This window comes from Galeopterus variegatus, unplaced genomic scaffold (assembly GCF_000696425.1).
Source record: "Galeopterus variegatus unplaced genomic scaffold, G_variegatus-3.0.2 Scaffold5471, whole genome shotgun sequence".
NCBI classification, from domain to species: domain Eukaryota; kingdom Metazoa; phylum Chordata; class Mammalia; order Dermoptera; family Cynocephalidae; genus Galeopterus; species Galeopterus variegatus.
In genome coordinates, this window is record NW_007731582.1 from 95,696 (window position 1) to 120,927 (window position 25,232).

Below are 25,232 nucleotides of genomic sequence, written 5' to 3' on the forward strand. Positions count from 1 at the left end.
GACACAGTATTCAAACCATAGCAGACAAGGAGGGTGAGACTGAGCTAGGTTAAGAAACCTGCCCAGGGTCACGTGGCAACTGAGGTTTGGAGCCGGAATGTAGCCCCGAGTTTGCCTTTTGCTGTGTGGCACCAGCTGCAGACGGCAATGGAGACAGCAAGACGCTACCCTGAGCAGTCACAAAGCCGACACAAGTCCTCCTCAGGCAGAGGCCAGTGAGACATGAAGAAAGAGACCTGATGGCTGGGACTAGCGCCGTGCTCCTGCCAAACCGTCCAGCACAGGAGCTGGAGGCGGGGGCAAGACGCCGAGCTGGGCAGTGGGCTGACCAGCCACGCTCTCCCTTGGAGGCTCCACTTTCACCTGTTCTAGAGATTGGGATGGGATGCGAATTTCACTGGGATGCAAAGTTCCACTGAAAGTGTTTGCAAACTGCTGTTTCCTAAAAGAACTCAAGAGAAGATGAACATGCGTATCTTGAGAAGAAGGTTCAGGAAAGAAGTCATGAAGGAAATGCACAGGATTTTCAGTGGGCAGGTGAAATCTGCGCCCATGTAAATGAGAGGTGGAAGAGCAGAAGCACTGGGGCACGGTGGGAGAGGAGCGAAGCCCTGGACCAGCATGGGGAGGACGGTGGCAGGTGGTCAGGAGAGGCGGGCGCTCGTGCTTGGGCTTCCCGGAGCGTCTGGGGAATTTGGGCTCCACTTCGCAGACAGTGGGGAATTGCGAAATAGTTTTGAGCTGATAAAGGGGGGAGGGGTGGCAAAATGGGATGAAGAAGGGAGGAGAGGGAGGCAGAGGGAGCACGGCGCTCAGTGCATGTGGCACCTGTGGCAAGGCGCCACGTTCTCAGGTGGACAGAGGCAGCACACGGAGGTGTGACAGCAGAGTCACATCCAGGACATTCATTTCCTGCTAATAATTCAGCCAAGACGTTCTACCAAATGGCATCTTAGCTGTAGGGATTTATTGCTTTCAACACATTCATAATTTTTATATAAATTCAAAACTACGATCATGCCTACTGTTTTATTATCTCTGGTTTTGGCTTCTCCTGGCGTGGCTGGTTTCTCTACCTCACCCCATCTCCTGTGACCTATGTTGACAACTTAAGATGTGCCTTCCATACTTTGACCTGATTCATGCAATCACATACTAATATATTCATGTGTCTGTGTCTATAAAGGATTTGGGTCATTATTTCTCAGTTTTTAAATTGCATTGTTCATGCTTTTCTGCTGCTTCTCTCAGCCACAGCTTGAGAAACCCTCTCTGAAAAGTGGCAAGATTCTGATGTAGTCAGAATTCTCCTGCTACTGCTGTGCAGTGCAGATCAGTTGTCAAGAATGTGACCGTCCCCTGCTGATAGCCATGTGTGTTTCTTCCAGGTTTGCATCTTCACAAGTGGCACCGAAACACACGACCCTGTCTCTATGCCAGGCAGGCTAGCACAGCAGTCGAATGTCTGCACCTGAAAGCCAGACGATGGGGCTTTGATCCCTGCCCTGCCACTCACTGCTGTTACCTGGAGCGTGGTGTAAACCTCTACGGATATGAGGTTCCTCCTTTGTAAAACAGGAGGTCATAATAGGATGTGTAATTCATATGGGACCCCTTCAAAGATGCCTGGTCCACAACAAAGGCTCAATGAATATTACCTGTTACAAAAGTCCTTACTACTGTGGGTCTTTATAATTCTAGTATATATTGCGGATTGTGTTGCAGAAAAAAGCCTATAAAAATTCATGTTTCTACAAGCAATGTATTAGAGTATCTTTTTACCTACGTCACTTCCAAAAGTAGATAATATAACTCTTTAATTTTTGCCAGTTTGATAGTAATGGCGTTATATATCATTATTACCCTATTTTGTACTTCCCTGACCATTGGTAAAGTTAAAATCCTTTTTATGGATTTGTTGATCACTTGGATTTATTCTTCTCTGAACAGCGTTTTCATGTTATTTGCCCATCTTTCTAGGGTTGTTTCTTCTCTTTTTATCCACTTGTAAGAGATCTTTGAAATCTGTATTACAGATTTTCAGCCTCTGATTTTCCTGAGTTTTGGGGATTATTTTTCAGAAGCAAAGCTTGTCTTTTGATCATGTTCATGGTATTTTTGCTATAATAATTATTTTAATTTTTATATATTTAAATAATTTTTATTTTCTTTTACAGATTCTAGGGTTTTAATCTTGATTAAAAATGTCTCCACCACTCAAGTTTCCTTGAGTTTGTTTTATATTCTCAATAATGTTTGTATTCTAGAAATGCACAAAATCACCTAGATTTTCTTGAAAAAAATTTTATTAATTCTTTTACCTGTGTTTTCAAATTAGAGAGGGATCTAATATAATTTTCTTTAGGTTGCATAGCCAGTTGTACTGGCATCATTAACTAAATAGTTCATTCTTTTCCAGCTGGAAGTTTCTCACAAGTTCTGAAGAAAGCTGTGTTAAGAAGTGGCCAGGATGAGAGAGTCAGAACTGATCATGCACATTTTATGGTGACTTGTCACCTAAATTTTGTTCTGCAGCTTCTCTAGGGCATTGCTAGGAGGGCTACCCAGATTCAGACAGAGAAGGGACCAGCACAGCTCTTGAAGGTGTCTGGGAAAGAACCCAGGAACTGGTGCTGGGGCTGGGGAGGTCAGGGAGAGGGAGCTGACCTGATCCTAGACTCGAATCTAAAGTGCACACTAAGTTCTTCTGTCAGGGGAGCCCTTGAAGGCTGAGGGGCCCTGTGACATCCAGAGGGATCGTGTGATATTGTGGTTTCTACTGACTAATTCAAAACTCTGCAGACATAGCAAAGGATATTTAAAGTGGGTTTTCCAGGACTTCTTAAGTCCCACAAAACTCTACAATTATACTTAATACCCATTTGGCCAAACTCTAAATATGCTCAAAGGAGCTTCCCTCCTCCCCATCTCCCCTTGCTAAAGACCTGAAAACAGAAGATTTTTACCACCCAGGTGGTATCTGTTTGGAAAGGGAGAGAGGTTGGAACTGGGGCAGACGGAGGGGTGGTCTATTTATTCTGTAGTTAGCAAAGGGCCTTGGGCCCCTCTTGGAAATTTTGGTTTGAGAGGAACTAAAGTGTCTGGTTGTGATCCTGGTGAGGTCAGATCTGCCAACCAGCATTGACACAAAGTGAGCACACAGACCTTCTGTAGTTGCACAGAAACTGATTAACAGTCAGCATCAGATCTGCAACCTGGTTTCTGAGAATTCTCACACTGACGATTCCATAAAGAGTGACTCGTATCACAGTAACCTCTTCCAACGTGTTAAGACGTGTTAATACTCAAAACAAACAGAACAGGTCTGACCCTCTGGTTCTCTTCCCAGAAATAGAGAAGAGACTCATCTACTTCAATTTTTTAGATTTCAGTGCATCTTACATTTGCTCTGGGAAAAAGTGGCATTCAGAATTATTAGGGCAGATAAAAAATTTCCAGTGGCGATTTCAGAGAGGGTAATTGGTAGGAACTTAAATGACACTTAACAATGAGTGAAAAGCTCCAAATTTATTTATTTATTTTTACTGTTTTTCTGAATCCCAAGTATTCTGAACTAAAAATTGAAGTGAGTTTGAAACTCTCATTAACCAACGACTTTTAACTGAGGAAGACGCCTTCCCTCCTTCCCTCCCGTCTCGTCTTCCTCTTTTTTCTTTCCACACCGAGTGCCAAGTTTGTGACACGGAAAGCTACAGACAAGACCCCAGTTTTACAGGGCTTACATTCTAGGGGAAAAACAGCAATAGTGAGTTGTAAACACACAATATAAATATATAAATACACTTTATTTCAGATAGTGATATATTCTGTCACCATAATAAAATAGGGTGTTAAGTTGGAAAGTTATAAATGGGTAGCCTATTTTAAATTGAGTGCTCGGGAAATCCCTTTGAGAAGGGGGTGTTTGAATTGAAATGTGAATCTTTTTTTAAGTTTAATAGTTTGAAAATATATGTGTCTGCACCACTCATGCATTGTATTAAATGTAAAACTAAATTTGGAGCTTTTCACATTTCATTTATACTGTAGTTTTGTTGTTTATACCTCCAATCAAAATATATGAGAATTTTTATCTGATATTTTCTTATATATCGTTTTATAACAAGTGGAACACTTCTGATGGCACCAAGTTATAGCAAATATTAAAAATGTTGACGTGACAGATCTCGCAGCATCTAAGGCCGTGGCCACTATAATCTAGCTCACTAAGATTATAAAGATGTGTCATTTAAAACAGACAGGACCACAGAGAGAGGAAGAGCAGATTGATTTAAAAAAAGTTGTGTTAACTCACAGAATGGGAGAAAATATTTGCAAACTATGCATCCGACAAGGGATTAATATTCAGAATATACAAGGAGTTTAAACAACTTTACAGTAAAAAACCAATTAATCCAATTAAAAAAATGGGCAAAAGAACTGAGTAGACATTTCTCAAAGGAGGACATACAAATGACCAACAGGTATATGAAAAAATGCTCAACATCACTAGTCATCAGGGAAATGCAAATCAAAACTACTTTGAGATACCATCTCAACCCAGTTAGATGGGCTGTTATCAAAAAGACAGAATAACAAATGCTGGAGAGGATGCAGAGAAAGGGGAACCTCCTACACAGTTGGTAAGACTGTAAATTAGTGCAGCCATTATGGAAAACAGTATGGAGGTTCCACAAACAACTACAGATAGAACTGCTATATGATCCAGCCATTCCACTGCTAGGTACATATCAAAATTGTCATGTTGAAGGGATACCTGCACTCCCATGTTTACTGTATTTATATTTACAGTAGCCAAGATATGGAAGAAACCTAAATGTCCATTGACAGATGACTGAATAAGGAAAATATCACACACACACACACACACACACACACACAATGGAATACTACACAGCCATAAAAAGGAATGAAATTATTCCATTTGCAGCTATGTGGATGAGCCTGGAGAAAATTATGTTAAGAGAAACAACCCAGGAGCTGCAGAAAGAGAAATACTGCATGTGCTCACTCATAAGTGGGAGCTGAATTAATAAATAAACAAATAAACAATAAAGAAAGAGAGAGACAAAGAAAGAAACAACAATCACAGTAATACATTAAACTCCTAGAAGGAGAGAATTGTAATTACTAGAGGTGGAGAGGGGAATGGAGGGTTAATGAGGAACTGGTTAACGGACACAAAGAATGATTACATATTGTAGTGATGAATAAGCTAATTATCCTGATTTGACCATCACACATTGTACACAACTACTGATAGTCAACTTTGTACCCCACGATTATGTACAATAAAAAATAAGTATCTTAATATATCAAAAAATAAAAACAAAAACGTTGTCTCTGCACTGATAAGTATTTGGTAGAATTTCAGGTGATTACTGGTGTCATTTTTAAACTTTTTAGCTTTTCATATACTTAATCTCCCACCTTTTACCATCCGTCACCGAGTGTTGCTCATTTGTTCCTCCTTCTGAGATCTTTCATTCCCACTGCTTCTGCCCTTTATCCTCTCTTGTGAGAACGACTTCAACAGCCTCTTATACTGCACCCCCGCCGCCCACTCCAACTCATCTTCCACGCGTCACCAGACTCGACTTTCTGATTTTAGATATGGATCCGGTCAGGATCTTCCTCTACTCTAAAAACATGACTGGCTCCCTATCATCATCATCTTTGTGATAACACCCAGGCTCCCTGTAATGCCACACGTCCTTCCCGAGACACTTGGGTGCCTTCCTAGCCTCCTTCTCCATTTTGGGCCATGCCAAACCGACATCGTGGGCCCCTCTCCATCCTGCTATGAACTCCGGGCCCTCTACCTGGAAGTCACTTCTCCACTCCTCTGCCAGCCAATCCTTCTCACTCATTTTTCAAAGTTCGTTGTAGCTAATACTCATTACAAAACAATGTGATAAGGGCTATGAGACAGGTATGCGTGGCGTCTATTACATTGTATTTTAATTTGCTCAGTTACAACCTGACTTGGCCTCTGCACAGGGGCCAGAGCCTGATGCTAGAGCCAGGATGCCTGGGTTCCAATCCTAGCCTCTTCCATGACTATCGGTGCAACTTTGGTTATGTTTGTACCTTATTTTCCTTATCTGTAAAAGTTGAATAATTCAGTACCTGGGTTGTAGTGTTAGATAAAAATGCCTAGAACAGTGCCTGGTTATTTACTAAGTTCTCAATGGATGCTTTATTACTTAGTTTTCTTATTAAGTTCTGTATCTCCAGGGATATGAAATCAGCATACGATAAAGATTTAAAGAATAGAGAGTAGCCTGTAAGTGCCTCACCAATATGCAAAATGACATAACTATAATCATAAAATGATGATATGAAATTTGAAATAGCATTTCAAGATTTCTGGCATCAAACACTCATACAATACACACATACAGTTCAGCAGATGGTAACATTTCTAGTGAACAGGCTGAACGTCCTGAATCATGTGGGGTCTGGGGGTTATTTTCAATTCCCATCTCCCCTGTCTCCCTCCCCTGGGTTTCCCACCTCTCTCTTCACCTGCTCCATACTGTGGGGAACTGCCTGCTGTGGGTGGCAATATCTGGAGATCCTTTGCCCTCTGGCTTATAGTTGGGTTTGGCCAAGTGGGGCTGGAGGTGGAAGAAGAGTGTGAGGGTGTTATGTCCCAGCATCTCCCTGCCTCGGCCGGGTCTGGCAGGGGCCATGTCCCCCATGACTACAGCTCTGGGGAGAGGCCCCTTCCAGGTTCCAGCCTTGAAGAGCTGGCCTGACTTCCTCTCCTCTCTTACTGGGCCTGAGGGTTTCCACTGTTGACTCTGGACATCAGGTGTGGGAAGTCAGTGGTAGAAACAAGTAACAAAACAGCAATTGCAGGAAGTCCCTTTAGGCCAAAGGCCAAAAAAAAAATTGGTTTTTTTTTCAGTTTACTTAATGTGTGTAGCAGAAGTTTCACTGTATTTATTCATATTGGTATCTCACAACACTTGACTAGAAAAAAGGGTAGCAGGTGAAATCACCACGCCTGTCACTGGGGGCTACTGATTTAGCTGACACTACTCCACACAGCTAGCAAGCCCAGAGCCACAGAACCTCAGGTACCTACAGTCAGAGGAAATTTTCGGGGGAGGACGCAGTGTCAGGGGCTTCTCTGCTGACTTCTTTGGGCTGCACCTGGCCTGGCTGCCGTGGAAGCAGTGCCGTGTGGGGAGGAGGGGTAGGAGGCCTTCCTTCAGCAACATGCAGCACCCGGGCACCGCGCAGCACCTACCACAAGAGCGCAAAGCTCCCAGGGGACACCTGTGTTCATCTCTGACATCGCAAAGGCTTCAGAACCACAGACGACAGGGAAAAGTGGGAACTGTGAGCAACTAACTGCACGTGGAAGGAGGAAGCACTCTGTTTATTTCAACAGCCCTGTTCCAGGAAGAGACTGGTGTGATGTGTGGAATAAGATTCCTTTACACACCCAGCAGTCAATGAAATGCTGTTTTGAACACCTTGATGTGCTGGGCACTGTGCTAGTGCAAAACAGGACCAAACCGTCCCCACTCCCAGGTGTTCTAGGAGGGCAGACAAAACAAACGCCAGTGTGGGACTCAGGAGATGGTCACAGAGGGTTAATCAGAAGAACAAAACGTGGCAAGAATGACCAGTGCAAAGACGCCTTCTCCAGCCACTTCCAGAAGCCTTCCAGTCCTAGCAACCTTTAACCCTTTGAGGCTAACCCGTCTCTGCCATGTTTATTTCTGGTCTTGGTTGTGTTTATTTCTGTTTCCAGAGTAAGAGGAGGTGGGCAGAGGGCGGGTGTCCCTGGGTAAACTTCCCTCCTCCTCCCAGGCTGAGTCCTGCCCTGGCCTGTCCACAGCTTTGAGAAGCCAGGTCTTTCAGGCTCTGTTTTGTCACAAGAGTGGTACAGGTTACGATGAGCATCACCCTCCTCACACCAGCGGCAGCCATGCCACCACTGGCCCTCCTAAGGCAGCTAGTGGCATCGAGTGGTGGGCAGTTGGATTTGAGAGCCCAGGATTTTGGCTTCTGTAGCATCAGGGGCCTCCTGGCTGCAGGGGCGGTGGTAACAGGTCCAGCACTCCAGGCAGGTCCAGCACTCACTTGCTGGCCGCATTCTGTGCAAGACCCAGGGCCACTTCATCCAGGCCTGAGCTGGAGAGCTTAATGAACACTCAGGGTCACAGGAAATGCAACCTCCCCATGTCTGCTTTGTTAGACTATTTGCCATGAGACACAAAGATGGCTCATAGTAGGAAATTAAGCAAAACGAATAACTCCAGCTTCATGGTTTTGTTAAGGCTTCCCAAAGCCCAACGAGGCTTATTGTTCAAAGCTAAGGAAGCCTCTGTCCTGGCGGCTCAAGTTCACTCAGCAGTGATTGTGGCTGTGCAAAGACCACCAGCTCCTCTCTCAGGAAACTTGAGGCACTGAGAAGAGAACGGCCTGGCTGCACGTGGAGGGTCATGGTGCAACCTGGCGACTGTTCCCTGGGAGGTGTGTGGCTTGTTCTGTAGTCCAGGCTTCTCTGCAGCTGAGGACTCTGGGACTGAAGCGCTCAGGTTGGAGCCTTAAATCAGAGGTGTCATCTACCATGTGGTGCCGACAGGAAATCTCACCTGCGTGAGCTCTGCTCAGGTTGCCAGTTGGTTCAGAAAGCCACTGCACCTCTGTTTCCAGAGTCCACAGCTAATACTTGCAACCTAAGCGGGAGGCCAGTGCATGGCAGCCAGCCTGCCAGGGGCAGAGGGGACGGCGGTTAACTGGCACCTTGACAGCTCTTATAACATCCCTCATTAATGCAGAAAAGCACAGTGAGGTGTCTACACTGCCTCTTCAGCCCCTCTGTGCAGACATGTGCGGAGGGCGACACCGCCCAGGGAGTGCAGGGGCTGGCGACTGGCCAGCACTGCTACCCTGGGAAGCAAGGAGGCCACTCCTGCAGGTGTCCAGTGGCGTGCAGGCCGAGATCACTGTGTCCGCTGTGCTTCCCGTGAGGCCCTGGCCGGTGGCTTTATGTTGTGGCTGTGCTGAAACATGCTGGGTGCCGAGGTCCCATCATCCCACATGGCACTATCCCCACTGTCCTCTGGCTACCCCTCTCTTCCTAAGGTTCCCGGCTTTGCTCCCCACTCTCCCTTCCCCAGGGTAGAGTGAAATGTTTTCTCTTGCGATTGAATACGATTCTCAGGTTTCTACACGTATCTCAGGCTTTCTCTCTCTCTCTCTCTCTCTCTCTCTCTCTCTCTCTCTCTCTCTCTCTCTCTCACACACACACACACACACACACACACACACACACGTGACTCAGCATTTAAGATATTGCATAGTAACTGTGGCTGTGCTTGTGAGCTCCTCCCACTCCCGCTCCTTGAGGGAAGAGGCCCAGCTCACTTCATCTCCGTATCCTTCCAGCACATAGTGCGTGCTTCATTCAGATTGTTAAGTTAGCGGAGGTATTCCTCACAACACCTAGCACAGTCCTATACGGTAGGATATCTGATGAAAATATTTCTTTATTTACTGATGATTCCAATTCATGACATCCAAGACACTATCTTAAATTTCATGCTCACAGACTAAGAGGGAATCGAGGGCTACATTATATATAATCTGTGCATGTGCCTATTCCTGCGTTAGGGGTTCCAGCCCTGTCTACTGTTGGAAGGGAGCCTGCCTGAATGTGACCTCCGTCAGAGCTGGCATTCCACTCTCAGGCCCATAAGTCCCCTGCATGGTGACCTGCCCACCCCACCTGTCCCCGCCCATGTTTCTGCCTCAGGCTTTACCATCCACTTGCTGATAAGTTACAGGAAAAGGAGCAACAAAGGAAAAGTTTTGTTTCATCTTGTGCCAAACACTTGATATGGACACTCTCTGCCTCAGCTCAAGAACTTCAGCGCTAAGAGTGTGTTTGGAGAGAGGGGCACATGCGGTAGCTGGAAGCCCAGCAGGGCTGGGTTATACTGATGCTATACCGTCATGCAAACACAGCTTCGAAACTGCGTCTTTAGGCTAAATGGTCATTGTGCGAACATCGTAGAGTGCACTTACACAGACCTGGATGGTGTGGCCTGTGCTCCTAGGTGACAAACCTGTACAGCATGTTACTGGACTGAACACTGTAGGCTGTTGTAACACGATGGTAAGTATTTGTGTATCTAAATATAGAAAAGGTATGGCAAAAATACAGTGTAAATGATAAAAAATGGTACACCTGTATAAGGGCACTCATCCTAAATGGAGCTTGCAGGACTGGACATTGCTCTGGGTGAGTCAATGAGTGCATGGTGAGTGGATGTGAAGGTCGAGGACACTACTGTGCACTACTGTAGACTGTATAAGCACTGTACACTTAGGATGGACTAAATGTATAAAAAAAGTAACTGCACTATGATGTTATGATGGCTATGACATCACTAGGTGACGGGAGTATTTCAGCTCCATTATAATCTTATGGGACCATCATCATCTCAAAATGTCATTACGTGGCACAGGACTGTATGACTAAACTGTAGGGACTTGGGCGTAAGCCCAGCAGGTCCAGGTATCACCCCAACAGCTCCTTCAACAGCAGCAGCATAGATAAGCCATGTCTGAGGAGAACCACATCAGCTGTCTCCAGAACACATTTCCCTCTGAATAGCAGAAGCTCCCCCAGTCAGAGCAGGGCTAATTTTCAAATCAGGCGTGGTGGTGATGCAGCAGGAATGTGCATGCACCCTAGATGTCCCATGCAGCTTTCTGGAGACTTCTAATGCCTACATCTGAGGCATCTTGCCCACAAAACCACGCAGAATTAACAGAAACCTACCTTCTTATGCATATTGGTAAATGGTAATAGAATAACAGAAGAGCAGACAGGTGAAGAGATACTGGATTTTCAAGTCAGAAGGATGCTGAGAGATCATCTGACCCAACAGCCTTATTTAATAGCTCATGTCCACAGTGCTAAAGCCATCGGTCCAAGGTCGAAGAATTTCAAACCCATGAATACCTCCAAGAAGCCTCGACTGGGAAATCATGATTTTAATAAAATTATCCACATTCCTGACCTATGTCTACTTGTCTTAGTGTCTCCTCAGTAGGCAGTTACTCTATCTTACATCAATTTGCAATTACTGTATCGTCGGGGTCTCTAGTAATTTATCTTGTGTTCTGGGTGAAGACTAGCAGAGTCTTCCTTCCAAGGCTCTGTCATTCACTCCCAACGTCCAGCCCACTACTCTAAACACGATGGCCTTTGAGAAACGCTCCTGATTTCTGACTAAGGAAGACCAGAACTTCTGAACATAAGAAAGTCAAAATCATAGACCTTACCATTCAAGATGGTTTTCTACAAACGCCGACATGGGGCTGATCTGCACCGTGTACGTGTCATTTGCAGAGTACTCGAAGAGTCCGTAGTAGGGGTTGAAGAGCTCCTGAGACAAAAGGAAGAAGAACTCTCGCGAAGGACCACTGTAGTCCAGGCTGCAAAGGAAGCAGAGGTCCAGGGAGCTCATTGTGTGCCTGGAGGGGGGCCTCTTCTTATCCAGGTCCCGCTGTGTTTTTTCAGAGCTGGGTGCTGGGCAAAGCAGAGGGCAGCCTCTGCTCTCTAGAGTGGATCCCAATGGAAGTATCAATGTGCTGTAGAAAATGAGCGTGCGGTAATTGGCTTAGGGGTGTTTCTTCACCAGATGTCCATGAGTGAACTCTTATGGCAGTTTTCTTTAACCTTGTTTTCAACCATCTAACACCTATGAGATGTAACACCCAGCTGGCCTATTAATGAGGCCCTTGTTGTGTGAGGCATAAAAGAATGTCCTGCAATAGTGCACCGGTGCATGCATGTGCAATGTGGAGTGCATGTGTGCACACATGTGGGTGAATTGGAAAAGCTTCCAAGTTCATCCTGATATGCCCTCCTAGTTGGGCTTGCCTTCCATGGTTGAGTTGGTTTTCCATGAAATCACTGAAATTATATGAAAAGCTTGGCATTTAGTTGTATGTATGCACTTTAGGAGGGAGAGTTCTTTGGTTACATACTCAGAATAGAACACCACCTCAAGAGTAAAGATCCAATGGCTTAGGATTGCATTTTTGGCTTATATTTTGACCATGTGGTCTCAGACATACCAACAATCTTATGTTTCTCAAGGACATGAAACCTAAAGCTAGGCAATACCTGGAGAGAATGACCTCCCGGGAGGATGTGATCAGAATCACCCCGGGGCAATGGCTCACAGCCACCCTGTTCCTTCTTGAGCCAAGTCCCCCAACCCTGGGGCTCTGGTCCACCCACGCTACTGGGTCTGAGTGACCCTCCTGGGTCCTCACCCCTCCTCTCCGGCAAAAGTGACGTAGAGCTTGCTCCGCTGCAGCTCCTTCCGGGAATAGGCCATCACCTGATTGAAGGTTCCCTCCAGCAAGTGGTCACGACGAATAATGAGCCTGCGGAGGAGAAGGGGGTGAGTAGAAGCACAGGGTCAGGGCCCCGGACAGAGCTCTAGCAGAGCTGCGAGCATCCAGGTCACCCAGCGAGAGAGGAAGGGGCAAGACACAGGCCCCATTGGTCAGTGAGGGACTCATGTGGACACTCTTCCAAACACTGGGAGCACGGGGGAGAACACACCCACTTGTCCCTGGATACGCTCCATCATATCGCACTACTCGTCAGCGTCTTTTTTAATCAATTCATAGATGTCTCTGAAGTTGGATTATTGAGCTTGGGCTGGGCTTATTCAAGACGAAAATAATAAACCCAGAAGGAAAACAAAACAAGACAAAACAACCTTTTACTTAGACTTCAATTACAATGTTACAAAGAGTCTATAAATTTGACTCATGAGTTAAATTTTCTCCAAAAAACAAGTAAAGGGAAGTGTAAGATTTTTTATTTAGTTCGCAGTTCCTTGTTTTCTGACAAGGCCCACCGCTGAGTTTCTCTGTGCCTCCGTGTGACACCCACTGTCCCTGCTCTTTCTCCCCCTCCCTTCCAACTTCCTAACCTCCCTCTCTTCCCTTCATACTGTCCCTGCTCCCACCCCGGGTATCCAACCCCCCACAAATTACAAAGGTCTGGGGGAGAAATGGACAGAAAAGTCTACCATCCAGAGCACTCACTTAATCTTTCCTGGACCCTGTCCAAATCCTTTGGCTTCCAGTTTTCTGTAGAAGTTGCGGAGCTTGGCCTCGAAGTCTCTCCGGTATGGCGAAGGGGCCCGTGCGCTGGCTCTCTGTAACCCTGCGGAGAGGAGCACGTGGGCCTGACATCGCCACTTGCTAGAAGGACTGTGCAGAGAGCCGGCCAGAGGCACATTCCTGCGTCCTCATGCGTTTCTCCTCCAAGAAGTTTCCCCTGACTTCCATCCCTCCCTCAGTTACTTTGATAATAAATAGAAAAAATACGCTAAAGAGAAAAATCAATTTTAAAGGGAGTCAATATTTATGTCTTCCACTCCAATTATTTCAAGCTGTATTTCTTTTACAAGTACCTTGATGAGCATTTTTCTTGGCCAAATTGTACTTAATTTAAAATAATTAGCATAAACTAAACTAGACTAAGATTTTTCTTATAAATTGTTATAAGAAGTGACTGAAACTATGAGGCAACTAGGACTTTAATATATGTGTTTGTCACCCTTCTATATTGATATCATGCTAAAATAAACATGCCTGTGCACTGGGGCCCAGGGCATTTAGGAGTTTTTGCTTATTTACTTTGCATCATAAGAGTAAATTTTGCAGTAATTATAATAATAATTCATTGACCCTATTATAGAAGACAGATTTTGTGTCACTTAGGGAGCTTTGTAAGTGCTTCACTGTCTTATATACCTCTTAATGAAAAGAGGAGTGGAAAGAGTAACATTTCAGCCAGGTTTTACAGGTGGCCAGAGCCATGGCTTGCCCTTCAGTGACTATTTATTACTTACTATATTCCAGGAACTAAGCTTACACTCTAGAGGAGAATGATACCGGTAAACTCACAGAAATGAGTACATAATTACAAGTTGAGATAATTGCTACTCATGAAGGAGAGGAATCCAGTTCCTTGAGATCACAGGACATGCTGGCCAAGTCCAGGAAGGCTTCCCCGGGGAAGATCTGATGAACAAGCAGGCATGAATTAGATTGAATGGGTCAGGAAAGGCTTCTTTTTAACTCAGGGAAGGGATGAGCTGGTTGAAGAGCCCCCAGGTGGAGGGTCAGCATGTGTAAGGGTCCTGTGGCAGAACAGAAGGCAGGGCTCCAGTTTGTCTGGAGCACAGGTTGCAAGGACCAAAGAGGTGCAGAAACAAGGCTTGAGAGGTGGGCAGGAGCCCCCAGACAGGACGAGGTATGCTCTGTTGAGCAATTTTGTTTCATGCTAAGAGGCACAAGAAGCCATTGCATGGGGGTCGGCAGGTGTGACGTGAGCTATGATACATCAGTTTTCCTGCAGCAGAGAGAAAGAACTGGAGAAGACAGGGGGTCCAGAGAGCCCAAAGTGGTGTCAATGGAGATGAGGGAAGCCAGCGGACTGGAGCTGTATTGGGAGGCAGTGAGTTAATTATAGATCATGAGGAAGAGGTGGCTTCAGATTTTGTAAGTGAAGGCACTGTGGTGACATTCACTGGGATGGGAACAGTGGAACAAGAGCAAACTTGAGGAGAAGGTTAAAGAGTTGCTGATGGCAGCACCTTGGACTGTGTCAGTGGAGAAAAACACGGTTTGAGGGAGAAGAGAGAAGACCTGGATTGAGCCTTGAGGATGGTAGAATGAGGACAAGGCTGCGAGAGGTGCAGAAGAGCGCATGACATGCCTGGTGTCACAGGAGCAGCTGGAGGTGGCGCAAAGGGGGCCATCAATAACGAAGTGGTGCTGGAGATTGGGAGGCCAAGAACTGCCCCACACGGGGTAGCAGAGGCCATGGCGACCTTCACGATGATACCTCCCCTCGCGTGCAGGTGTGAAGGAGGCTAAGATGTGGGAGGCTTTGGTAGACCTGTAGGTTGGGCGGCAGGGTGGGCGGCTGGGTGTTCGAGGGGAGTGGGAAGGTCTGAAGCAGTCGCGGAGAAGAGCAGAGACACGTGCAGGGGTTTCTTCTGGGTGTTCAGGGCTCTCATGATGTGAGAGACGACTGATTCGTGGTTAATAATATGCCGTGGCAGGTGAATGTGCGCACCTGACACACGTGTGGAGGAAGCAGTAGGAAGCTTGTCTGGGGAGAAGTCCTGCCAGAAGGCACAGACAAGATGGGGAGGGCCAGGGAGCTCAGGGCGCTGGCAAGGATGTTCCTGAGGTTATGAGCCACAGAATCTATGCTGGACAAGAGAGGGTGTTGGAAAGGAAGGAGAAAACTGCAGGAACTGGAGGTCTGATGAAGCCCAACAACGGGCATGGGGAGAGCAGCTGAGTAAGGACGTCGGAAAGGAAGCGGATGCCTGAGTGAGTGGTTTTAGGGACGACAACAAGGGCAGGAGCGTGGCCTGGGAGTACGTGGCTGAGGAGGGGGAGGAGAGGCCACCGCAGACACAGAAGTGCAGACGCTGGGGCCCGGGTGCTGCGCGGCCATCCTTGGGGTTGCTGGGGTCACCCAGGATGGTGAGTCTCGCTTGGAAGGAGACGCGGACTATGGGACAGAGCCACAGTCTCTGACAGCGAGAAAAAGGCTGGCAGAGGACAGCAACTAGGAGAGAGGCGACAGAGACGCAGCTGAGGGGTGCGAGCAAGGACACAGAGGCCCAGCCCCGCAGCACGTGGGACAGAGAAGTGGCCCTGGTGAGGTGCCAGGGCTCAGGGTACCGATGGAACTGGAATACAAGTCTGTAAGTGCAAGGACAACTCTCCGTCCAGCAGACTGTAGTGTATTCTGTAATATTATGACTCTTACCACTGCTGGCACCGCCTCTATCCCCATGGTCACTATGGTGCGTTTTCCTAAATAATTTATGCTTGACAAAGCACTTTGGCATAAACTTCTAGGAGTCAATATCTCCGCAGCACCTAGGTAAATTTCATAAAGGTCTAGAATAATGGGGATTGTAAAATTTAACATAAAAATATATAGATTACATAACCTTGGACCCCATGGTTAGAGATGGAGAATACAGAATCAAGTACTTCTACAAAATGAACAAGATGATCACTTGTGTTCATGGCATCAGTAATGTCTCTATCAGGAAAGTTGATTTCTTTTATAAAAGTTTTCCAAGTAATTCTCATTTAGCAAATAACTCTTCATTCTCTCTTATTTTTCCATTTGCACTATGACATCTTTCCTATATAACGATGCTAAAATCTTGGCCTCCTACCAAAGGTTGTCACCAGGCTGGGACAATCTCCCCAGTGATGTAGCAGCGCACCATGAAGCCCGATAGCTCCCCCAAATGGAAAGCTCTGCTCCCCTAAGTAGGCCCTGCTGTGCACATTTGGAAAAGTTCAATTCTACTGATGTTGGCTCTAACAAAGTTCCTTGTCCTCTTTTCCCCAGGCAGTGGGGTCTCAGGCCTGCTGTACATCAGAGGCAGCATGCATCGGGCACGTCCCTAACAATGCCATAGGAACACTTGCCTGGAGGAAGCGACCACAAGGAGAGACTGTCTTTTTTTTTTTTTTTTTTTTTTTTGTTTTTTTTTTCGTGTCCGGCAACAGATCACAACCCTCAGTGTCGCGCCCGTACCGGACCGGGACCGGCAACAGGATCGCAACCCTCGGTGTTGCGCCCACACCTCGCTCAGTCAGTGAGCGGGAACCGGTCTGTATGTGGGATCCGAACCCTAGGCGGGAGCGCCGCTGCACTCCCAAGCGGTGCACTGTAGCAGTGCACCACCAGGCTGGCCCAAGGAGAGACTGTCTTAAAAACAGATTTTAGCAAGTAGGACAACTACCTCTAAGAGGCAGTGCTGAATGATACAACGTGGAGGAGCCAAACTAAAAGATATTCTAATTCTGGAGACGCATGTCAGTACCAAGCGACACTGACCCTCAGCGAGACATCCCTTCTGAGACAGAACATCTTGCTAGATTCTGTTTCTCTTCTGAATTTCCCCACTGGCTTCAAAATCAACGTTTGGACCCTGACTCTAGAGGATGTGACGTGGGGAGTTCCTACATTTTTCAAACTAACCTCTTTCCCTTTTTATGGTTCCAAAAGAAATTTGGGTTGACCACAGAAATCTACAGCAATGTGATAATGAAGCCAAATAAAAATGGAAAAATTCTTCAATGTCTGGGTCCCATTTGGAGGTATGGATTTGATCTAAGCTAATTATCTTGAGGAATCCAGGAGATATTTTTTTTTTCACTAAATAATTCAACATATATTTTCTCATTCAGAATGGAAGATACCTACACAGAAGTTTTGTATCATAAGTAAATTCATTCTCATCCATAAAGAAAATTCTCTGGAGTCTTCGTGGGGACATAATAATGATCTCCAGAAACTTGATACCAAAATTGGTATCTAATAGAATTCTCAGTCAAAATGTAAAATGTTTCAGAAAGGGCTCATTTCTTTGAAATGCCTTGACAGTGCTTCTGGAAGGTAACAGCAGTTTAGGGCAGGTGACGGCAAACTTTTCTGTAAAAGGCCGATGGTAAATATTTCAGGCTTTGCTGACTACCTGGTTTCTGTTGCTGTCACTCATCTCTGCTGCCGTAGCATGGAAGCGCTATAGAAAACGTGTAAATTGCACTGGCATGGCTGGGTTCCAATAAAACTTTATTTATGGACATTGAAATTTGAATTTAATATAGTTTTCATGTGTCATGAATTATTGTGTTTAAAATTTATTTTTCAACCATTTAAAAATGTACACCCCTTTCTAGCTTGGAGGCATGACAAAAACAGACAGTAGTTTGTCAGCACCTGATTTAAAGGGTCTTCTTTCAGTCAGGAAATTGGGAGGGACGAAGGCAGAGAGGACACACAACTGTCCTTCATTCACCCTTCCCTGGTGCAAACACTCTCGACTGCTTCCAGGAGACGCCGGAGGCCCAAGTCTTACCTGGGGAGCTCTGAGGTGAGGAGCAGGGCGAGCAGCGGGGGGAGAAGCTGTACCCGGGATGGAAGGCGGCCTGCAGGGGCACGTAGGACATAATCTCTTCTTCAAAGAGACTGCAAAGTTGAAAGTAAAAGTTAGTTCTCTGTCCCTGAGAAAGTGCTCATGAGTTGGGGTGATAGCAGCTACAGTTCCCACAAAGCAACAAAAGCAATTAGATTCAGATGTAGTATAAAGAGGCATATCGCCTGCGAATTTTGTGCTTTTTAAAACCTGGATTAACCCTACAACAAAGTCTCCATTGAGTACTTTATGCAGCTCTTGATACCCTGGATGCAAATGTAAAGGAGGTGATGGACAGTGTACAAGGGTGGGGACCCTACTTCAGCTGCAGCCCCTAGAATCCTCCAGAACAAATGGCGAGTGTTCTGATCTGGGCCCCTCTCTGGGCAGCTGTAGTGGAGAACTGGCCAGTGAAGCTTTTCCAGAACTGTTCCAGGCTCAGCCCCTTACCTCAGCAAGATGACTAGATCTGCATCACAGGACAACTTTTCAAGCCCATGATTACCCTCAGTCCGAATGTAATGAATTTTCTCCCTAGAATCATGTGGGAAAGAAAATGCGAATTACACACCGACACATAAGCTAAGAAATAAATCTTACTCTGGTCCCTTTTTTCCTCTCTTCCGGTACAGCTGAACAGCAGCATCTCTCAGCATCCTAAGCTCACACTGCAGCTTCCAGGATGCCCTGCAGGGGACAGTGCTCCTGACCCACCAGTGCAGAGCTGAGGAGCACAGCAGAGCCAGGTCCTCTGCCCACACGGTCACAGGTGCAGCGGGGCGGGCAGGGCTGCAGCACGGCTGCTCTGGGCTCACGGTGTACTGGAAGCCCCGGGAGGAAAGAGCGAGCAGGGGGTCTCTTGAGAGACCTTGTGCCTGATGAAACTGCGTAACACCACCTGGGGCTCCAATCTCCAGAAGAGAGGAGGCTCCCGGCCAGTCAAAGCACAGGCATTGATCTGTCTCTGTTTTGTCACAACCCGCCCATTCTGACCCTTTCGTACAACCTCCAACTCTACCCTGGCAAATTATTAGTCTACAGATAAGGAGCATCTATTTTGATCAAATTAACCTTGTAATTTGTTTCCCTGACATTATTCCAATATTACAAATACCATACCCAATAATCATTCCATTGAATGCATGCTTCAAAGGAGTTAAAGGTTTTTGCCTTTCTTAAAAGAGATGCAGCAGAAATCTGGAAAAACTCAAAAATTAATTTTTAAAATAATGTTTAACTTTCTTTTTGTGTTTAAATTTTTATTTTCAGATAATTTTAGTGTCACATATTGTTGTAAGAAACGACACAGGGATCCTGTATTCCCTTCATTCAGTTTCCTTAATGGTAACATAGGGATTATGTTTAAAAAATTTATTTTCAAAGATGCTGCAGATACAACTTTTTCCTCTCTCTGTTTATATCATTGTGAGTGCAAATTGTATATTTTCAGACAAAAATATAATCAACTTGACCTTTTGGTGTGGGGATTTTTTAAAAAAGCCAGGGGAAACGTCATGGCCTCTGCAGATACACACAAAGTGGCTTTACAGATGCCTCACCAGGACCAGGGCGTTCGTGGGCTTCTCTTACGACTGCAGGCTGGGAAGTGGAGCAGGTCTGTCCCCAGCGTTCTGCAGGGAGCAGGTGCTAGCCCAGCCTCCCCACCTCCGGCTTCTCCCTCGGCCTGTGTCCTGGACTCCGTGTCCGGATACACCTCACAGTCCTCTTGGCTGGAAGACTCTCGGAGCTGTTCCTCTGGATTACCAGCAACAGCCGCATGAATAATGCTCTCATTTATTTACTCTCCCAATGATAATCTCCTTTGGGGCAGGTTATCCTGCTGCCCGAGGGCCCCACTTCTGGTAAGCGCCTGGCCTCCCTGCCTGGGGGAAAGGGGCAGCACATTCGAGGGATCCTCTTTATCTCCAGGGTCCTTGGGGGAAAAGAAGTTCAGAGAGGGCCAAGTCCACCAGGGCAGCAAGTGCTGTCCCCAGTCACAGAAAGCAGCGGTGGCATCATAGCACCGCCTATGTGGACTGCACCTGTGCTAGAACACCAAGCACAGTTTTCTGCATGTTTTAGGAGCTTTCCACCAGACATTACCCCTTTGTCATGTCTATGGACATCTCACACAGATCCAGTGGTGTGGGGGATCTCCAAATGCCTCTGCCTCTCCATCCCAAGGGCTCTGAGAACTGGGGAGGGCACCAACGACGAGAATTCCATCTGTCTCTCCTACACGTATGTCCCTTGGTCATCAGGGAAACTACAGAGCAAACTCTCTTTAGAGCTCAGGCCAGCAGAGCCACCGCCTCCTTGACATCTTGACATCTCCACTTGTGGCCTTAAAGACCTCAAAACTCAACATGCAAGACTAAATCCTTGACATCCTTCCGCCACTCGAGCCAGTCCGTCCTTGTCCTCCCCATCCTGGGGAGGACACCATCCTCCCCGCCTGCCGCCTGCTCCCGGCTGTCTTTCTCACCGCTCTCTCCTCACCCCAGTGGTCGGGCTGCCATCAGCGCCTGCTGTTCGTGCACCCGCAGTGTGACACGAGCTGCTCCCTGCTGTCCATCCGTGTTTACCACCAGCCACGTCTCCTGATAGCCCCGCTCCACCCGTGCCCCTGCTCCAGCCCACCTATTCCACACTGAGCAGCAAAAGAGGTCATTCAAAACACTGATGCAATCATGTTTCCTTCCTGCTCAAAACTCTCCCATCACTTCCCAAATAAAATTGCACTTCAGATAAAATCCCCGCTCCCTCCTGCTGCCGACAAGGCCTCCGTCTCCAACTTCACCATGGTCTCTCCCCCCACCCCCTTGAGCCGCACTGGCTTGTTTTCATTCTCCACCTACATCAAGCTCTTCTCGCCTCGGGACCTTGCACACTCTCTCCCTGACCACCACCTTGCATCTCAGGGACAACTCCTCATCCTTCAGGTTTTAGCTTAAGTGCCGCCCACTTGGACAAGCCTTCCCTGTACTCCGTTAGGGATGCAAGTCCTCCTCCTCTGCAACACCACATTACCCACTGTGACTGTATTCTGACCAAGTCTTTCATGGCACTCAACACATTATGTAGCTATACATGTGGCTTAACGAAACCCTCCAAACTTGTCTATCATCTGATCCATGAGCATGGAACTTACTGCATACATAGCCCTAGCACAACCCTGATTCAGAACAGCTGCACAAAAAAAGTACTGCTGAAAGAAAGAATGGATGACTGGGATGGCTACCAAGTCCCTTAAAGGTAACAGACGCCATTAACCTCTGGGTTATCTGGCTCCCTATTCACATCCACATGTGGCTTCCTTACGATTCACTGCCATCTGCTAAACACCATTCTCTGAGAACTCATTCTCTGTCCTCTAATGCAGCAACTGGTTTTGTGGACCCAAGTCAGAGAGTCCACAGCTCCCTGAGACCAGCAGTGGCTGAGCAGGGGTCACAGTCCCCTGAGACTGCAGAAGGAGCCATAAGTTCTTTCTCTCGGTGGAGTCCTGGGGAGAGGTGATTTTCTTTTTGACTCCCTGGCCTTTAAAATGGATCTCACCCCCCCACACACCCCACTCAGGGGCAGGAAGAGGCCCAGTCGCAGGGGGCAGTGCCTGGTTCCTGGTTCCCTTGAGCTTGGCCACCAGGACAGCAGGCTCTTGCTCTGCCTTGTTAGTGTGTGGCCTCATAGTCCATGTCCGATAGTCACTGTGGGCCTCCTGTTTTTGATCAGGTATTTTTGGGTTCTCAACCTGGGGTCCACAGTTTCTTTAGGGGCCAGTAACTGTTTGAAATTATATGCAAAGATTTATATATATATGTGGGGGAGAGTCTGTAACAGCTTTCATCAGATATTCAAAGGAGTCCATGACCCTAAAAAAGATTATAGTTTCTGGGCCGACCCCGTGGCTCACTCGGGAGAGTGCGGCGCTGGGAGCATAGCTGCGCTGGGAGCGCCGAGGCCGCGGGTTCGGATCCTATATAGGGATGGCTGGTGCACTCACTGGCTGAGCGCAGTGTGGGTGACACCAGGCCAAGGGTTGCGATCCCCTTACTGGTCACACACACACACACACACACACAAAAAAAAAAAGGTTATAGTTTCTATACTAGATAATCTTCAAGTTTCTTCCAATTCCAACATGCCCTGATTTCAAGCACCCCCTTCTCTAGAATATCATAATTGTACCACTCCACACTGCAACAAACCTTTAAGGTTTCTTAGATTTTGTTACAATGTGATATTAAACAAGAAGGCTGAAAACAGTTAACTTTCTTTTGGAAATACATTCCACTCTTTTCCACTCTATGCGTCTGTTAGGTCCAACTGGTCCATAATGTTGTTCAAATCCCCTGTTCAAATCCTTACTGATTATCTGTCTGGTTGCAGGGGGTTACTTTTTACACTTTTCTAATGATTAAAACAGGACTGTAGTGCCTTTGGTGAGTTCAAATTCCTCCAAAAAGTAAGCAGGGAACTCATTACTTAGTGGTAGAATTAGTAACAAAAAATGTTCAGGACAGCGATGTGTTAGAAACTCTTCAGGTAATACAAGTCCCCTGGAAGTCCCTTGAAAATTCTTCTAAATTGTTAGGTAGTGTGTCAAAGAGCAGCCCTTGAAGAAACAACCCACATGGCCGAGCACCATACAGTCATGAGCTTGGACAGATAATTCTGAGTAACTGAACATAAGACCTTTCACTCACCCTCTGAGTAATGAGTGTTTCCTATCTTCAAAGTAGAGGACCAGGCTCTGAGGGGCAGAGTGGGTTCAAAGACGAGGTGGATACAGGCCCTGCTCTGCAGAGCTTATAGTGTTGCAGGGAGACACGGTAAATAATAGAATACAAGAGATCCAAAAATATCTTAGAGGCACGAGAAGACTGCCATTAAAGCAAGAAAAAAGAAATACTAAAGTCTGCCTGGAGCATTGAATTTCTGCCTTTGATCTAAGCCTTTAAAATGGATGGGACGCCCTTAACACAGAGGCCACTGCAGGAAAGGCAAATCCAGGGAGTCACAGCCTGTTCAGTGGAGGTGGAAGATGCTGAAGGAGAAGACAGTGCAGGACAGAGAGTTCAGTTAGGGCCGGACTTTGGAGACCAAGACATCGTGCTTAGAAATCCTGACTCTGTTTCATACACAGTGGGAGCCACGGAAGCTCTGCTTTTGAGGAGGAGGGGGACATGGTTTGGTCTGTGCTGTAAGAAGGTAACTGGTTACAGTAGGGTGATGGGGGATGTCTTATGAGACATCCCTGTGAGGTCCAGGAGAGAAATAATGAGGACCCAAACGTGGCCACGTCGGGGAGAAGAGGAAATAAGGGCTGGGAGAGAGAATGTGAGGAGGTGAGTGCAGGCGTGTAGTGGAAGGAGGACGGAGGAGCTGGGATGAGGGGCCGTGGGGAGGAGGATGGTCCTAATGCACAGAGCACAAACAGGGAGGACAGGTGTCAGCGTGGGCAGGGGACAACAGTGAATGACCCCCAGCAGGATGGGCAAAGACTCGGTTGGCAGAGGCTGTTTGAAGGTGTCAGTGATTCGCTGAGGAAGTCCAAGTGGAGCACTGCAGCCACCAGCCAGACTCAAAGACTGCGCCAAACACGAGGGGCAGGTTGCCCGCCCGCCATGCTCGGCCTCCACACACATCCTCATTCAAGCATCTGCACCACACCCTCGGGCCCTCGGATGCCCTAGCTCAGTGCTGAGACCGAGGGCAGAGCACTGGATGAGATGTCTCTATCAGTAGCCCCTGAGTGCCAGAGAAAGAATCCAAACTCCTAGGGACATGCTCTAAACCACCACGCACTCTGGCTTTTGAAATGTTGGGCAGTGAACTGCAGGAGAGGGGAGTTAGAGTAGCTCGGTGAGAAAGCAGAATTTAAGTTCAGGAGATATTTTCTCTTTAGGTGGCTATCTTTTCCAAATGAAGTGATTCAGAGTCTGATGTACTTGTTCAAGAATGACCCTAGAGGACAATAGGATTTAGGTGGTTAGAACACCTATGACACCTTTTGTTTGCTTATTTGTTGAGTTTTAAATATGCTCACTCAACATTTGGTTTACCTTTAAACAATTACATTTCAAACTAAAAATAATTTATATGGTGCTTTACATAAATAATTTTTTTGTAAAAGCTATTTTACCCTTTACTGTGCTTTCCTCCAAATCGGTGAAAATCATTTCAGCATCATATAAATAATAGATAGCTTGACAATCTGACTATCTCTGATTATGCTATTTCCCAGAAAATTGAAACCACTGGACCCTTCTTTTTGAGGATTCAAGTTATACTTTATTTATTTATTTTTTGGGTATTTTTGGTGGCTGGCCGGCCCAGGGATGGAACCGTGGACCTTGATGTTATCAGCACCACGCTCTAACCAATTGAGTTAACTAGACAGACCTCACATTGTAATTTAATTGCATGAACAAAATGCATTATGAGCTTCTGTTGTCCCTCCACAGAGGTGTTTTCCTACCTGAGAAAATATCTGGAAAGACCTGGATTTCCAGGCATGAGGGATGATCCCTACCTGAGTGCATGGTTTCTTGCCAAACTTGGTTGACGCTCTTGCAGCATTTCAAAAATGTTTGGCTGGCGAAGAAATGCCACAATCTTGTCATTATATGCTGAAATAGACAAAGGCACAGAGTTGTGGTTGAATCTGCAGCCCAGAGATAATTTCTTTGATGATTGGAAAATGGCCACTTGATACCAGGATTAATGCAAGAGTTTGAAGGGCAGGTCGCATATTCATCAAAAAAAAATTTGTTAAGCTCTTGAGGGCTTTTTCTTATGTGACATAATAGCACTATTATTTTTAAAAGATAAAACTAAAAATGAACCAGCTCTAAGTTAATCATCCTTAATATACATGTTTCAGGAACTTTGCTGGGTGTTAACTCATCTCTGTGTGAACAGGCGAAAGAGAGTAAAATAGCTCTCCCAGGAGAGGAATTCTGTCTTCCTTGTAACTTTTCCTGGTCATTTTTCCATAGTTATTATGGAAAAAGGTTATGAGTTCCAAGAAATTCTCTTCTGAGCACTCAACACCTCAGTCTGATGGCCATGAGTTGATTTACCAGTGGTAATAATGGAAATACCCAAATCCACTGATGCTTTCTCACCTCATCCCTTCGTAAAAGTGGCATGTGTTCCGGAAGAGGCAGCTAAGGTTAGGAA

General features: G+C 46.3%; 1 protein-coding gene across 1 annotated transcript in view; it reads right to left on the reverse strand.

Moving 5' to 3' along the window:
• LOC103604912 (E3 ubiquitin-protein ligase HECW1) overlaps positions 1-25,232 on the reverse strand; it is a 109,307-nt gene that overhangs the window by 50,994 nt on the left and 33,081 nt on the right. The window contains exons 4-9 of the mRNA XM_008589487.1: positions 24,583-24,679; positions 18,498-18,581; positions 17,991-18,100; positions 13,123-13,243; positions 12,337-12,450; positions 11,338-11,490 (exon numbers count right to left, since the gene is read on the reverse strand). Coding sequence (XP_008587709.1) covers positions 11,338-11,490; positions 12,337-12,450; positions 13,123-13,243; positions 17,991-18,100; positions 18,498-18,581; positions 24,583-24,679 — 679 coding nt within the window. The remainder of the gene's footprint in view (positions 1-11,337; positions 11,491-12,336; positions 12,451-13,122; positions 13,244-17,990; positions 18,101-18,497; positions 18,582-24,582; positions 24,680-25,232) is intronic.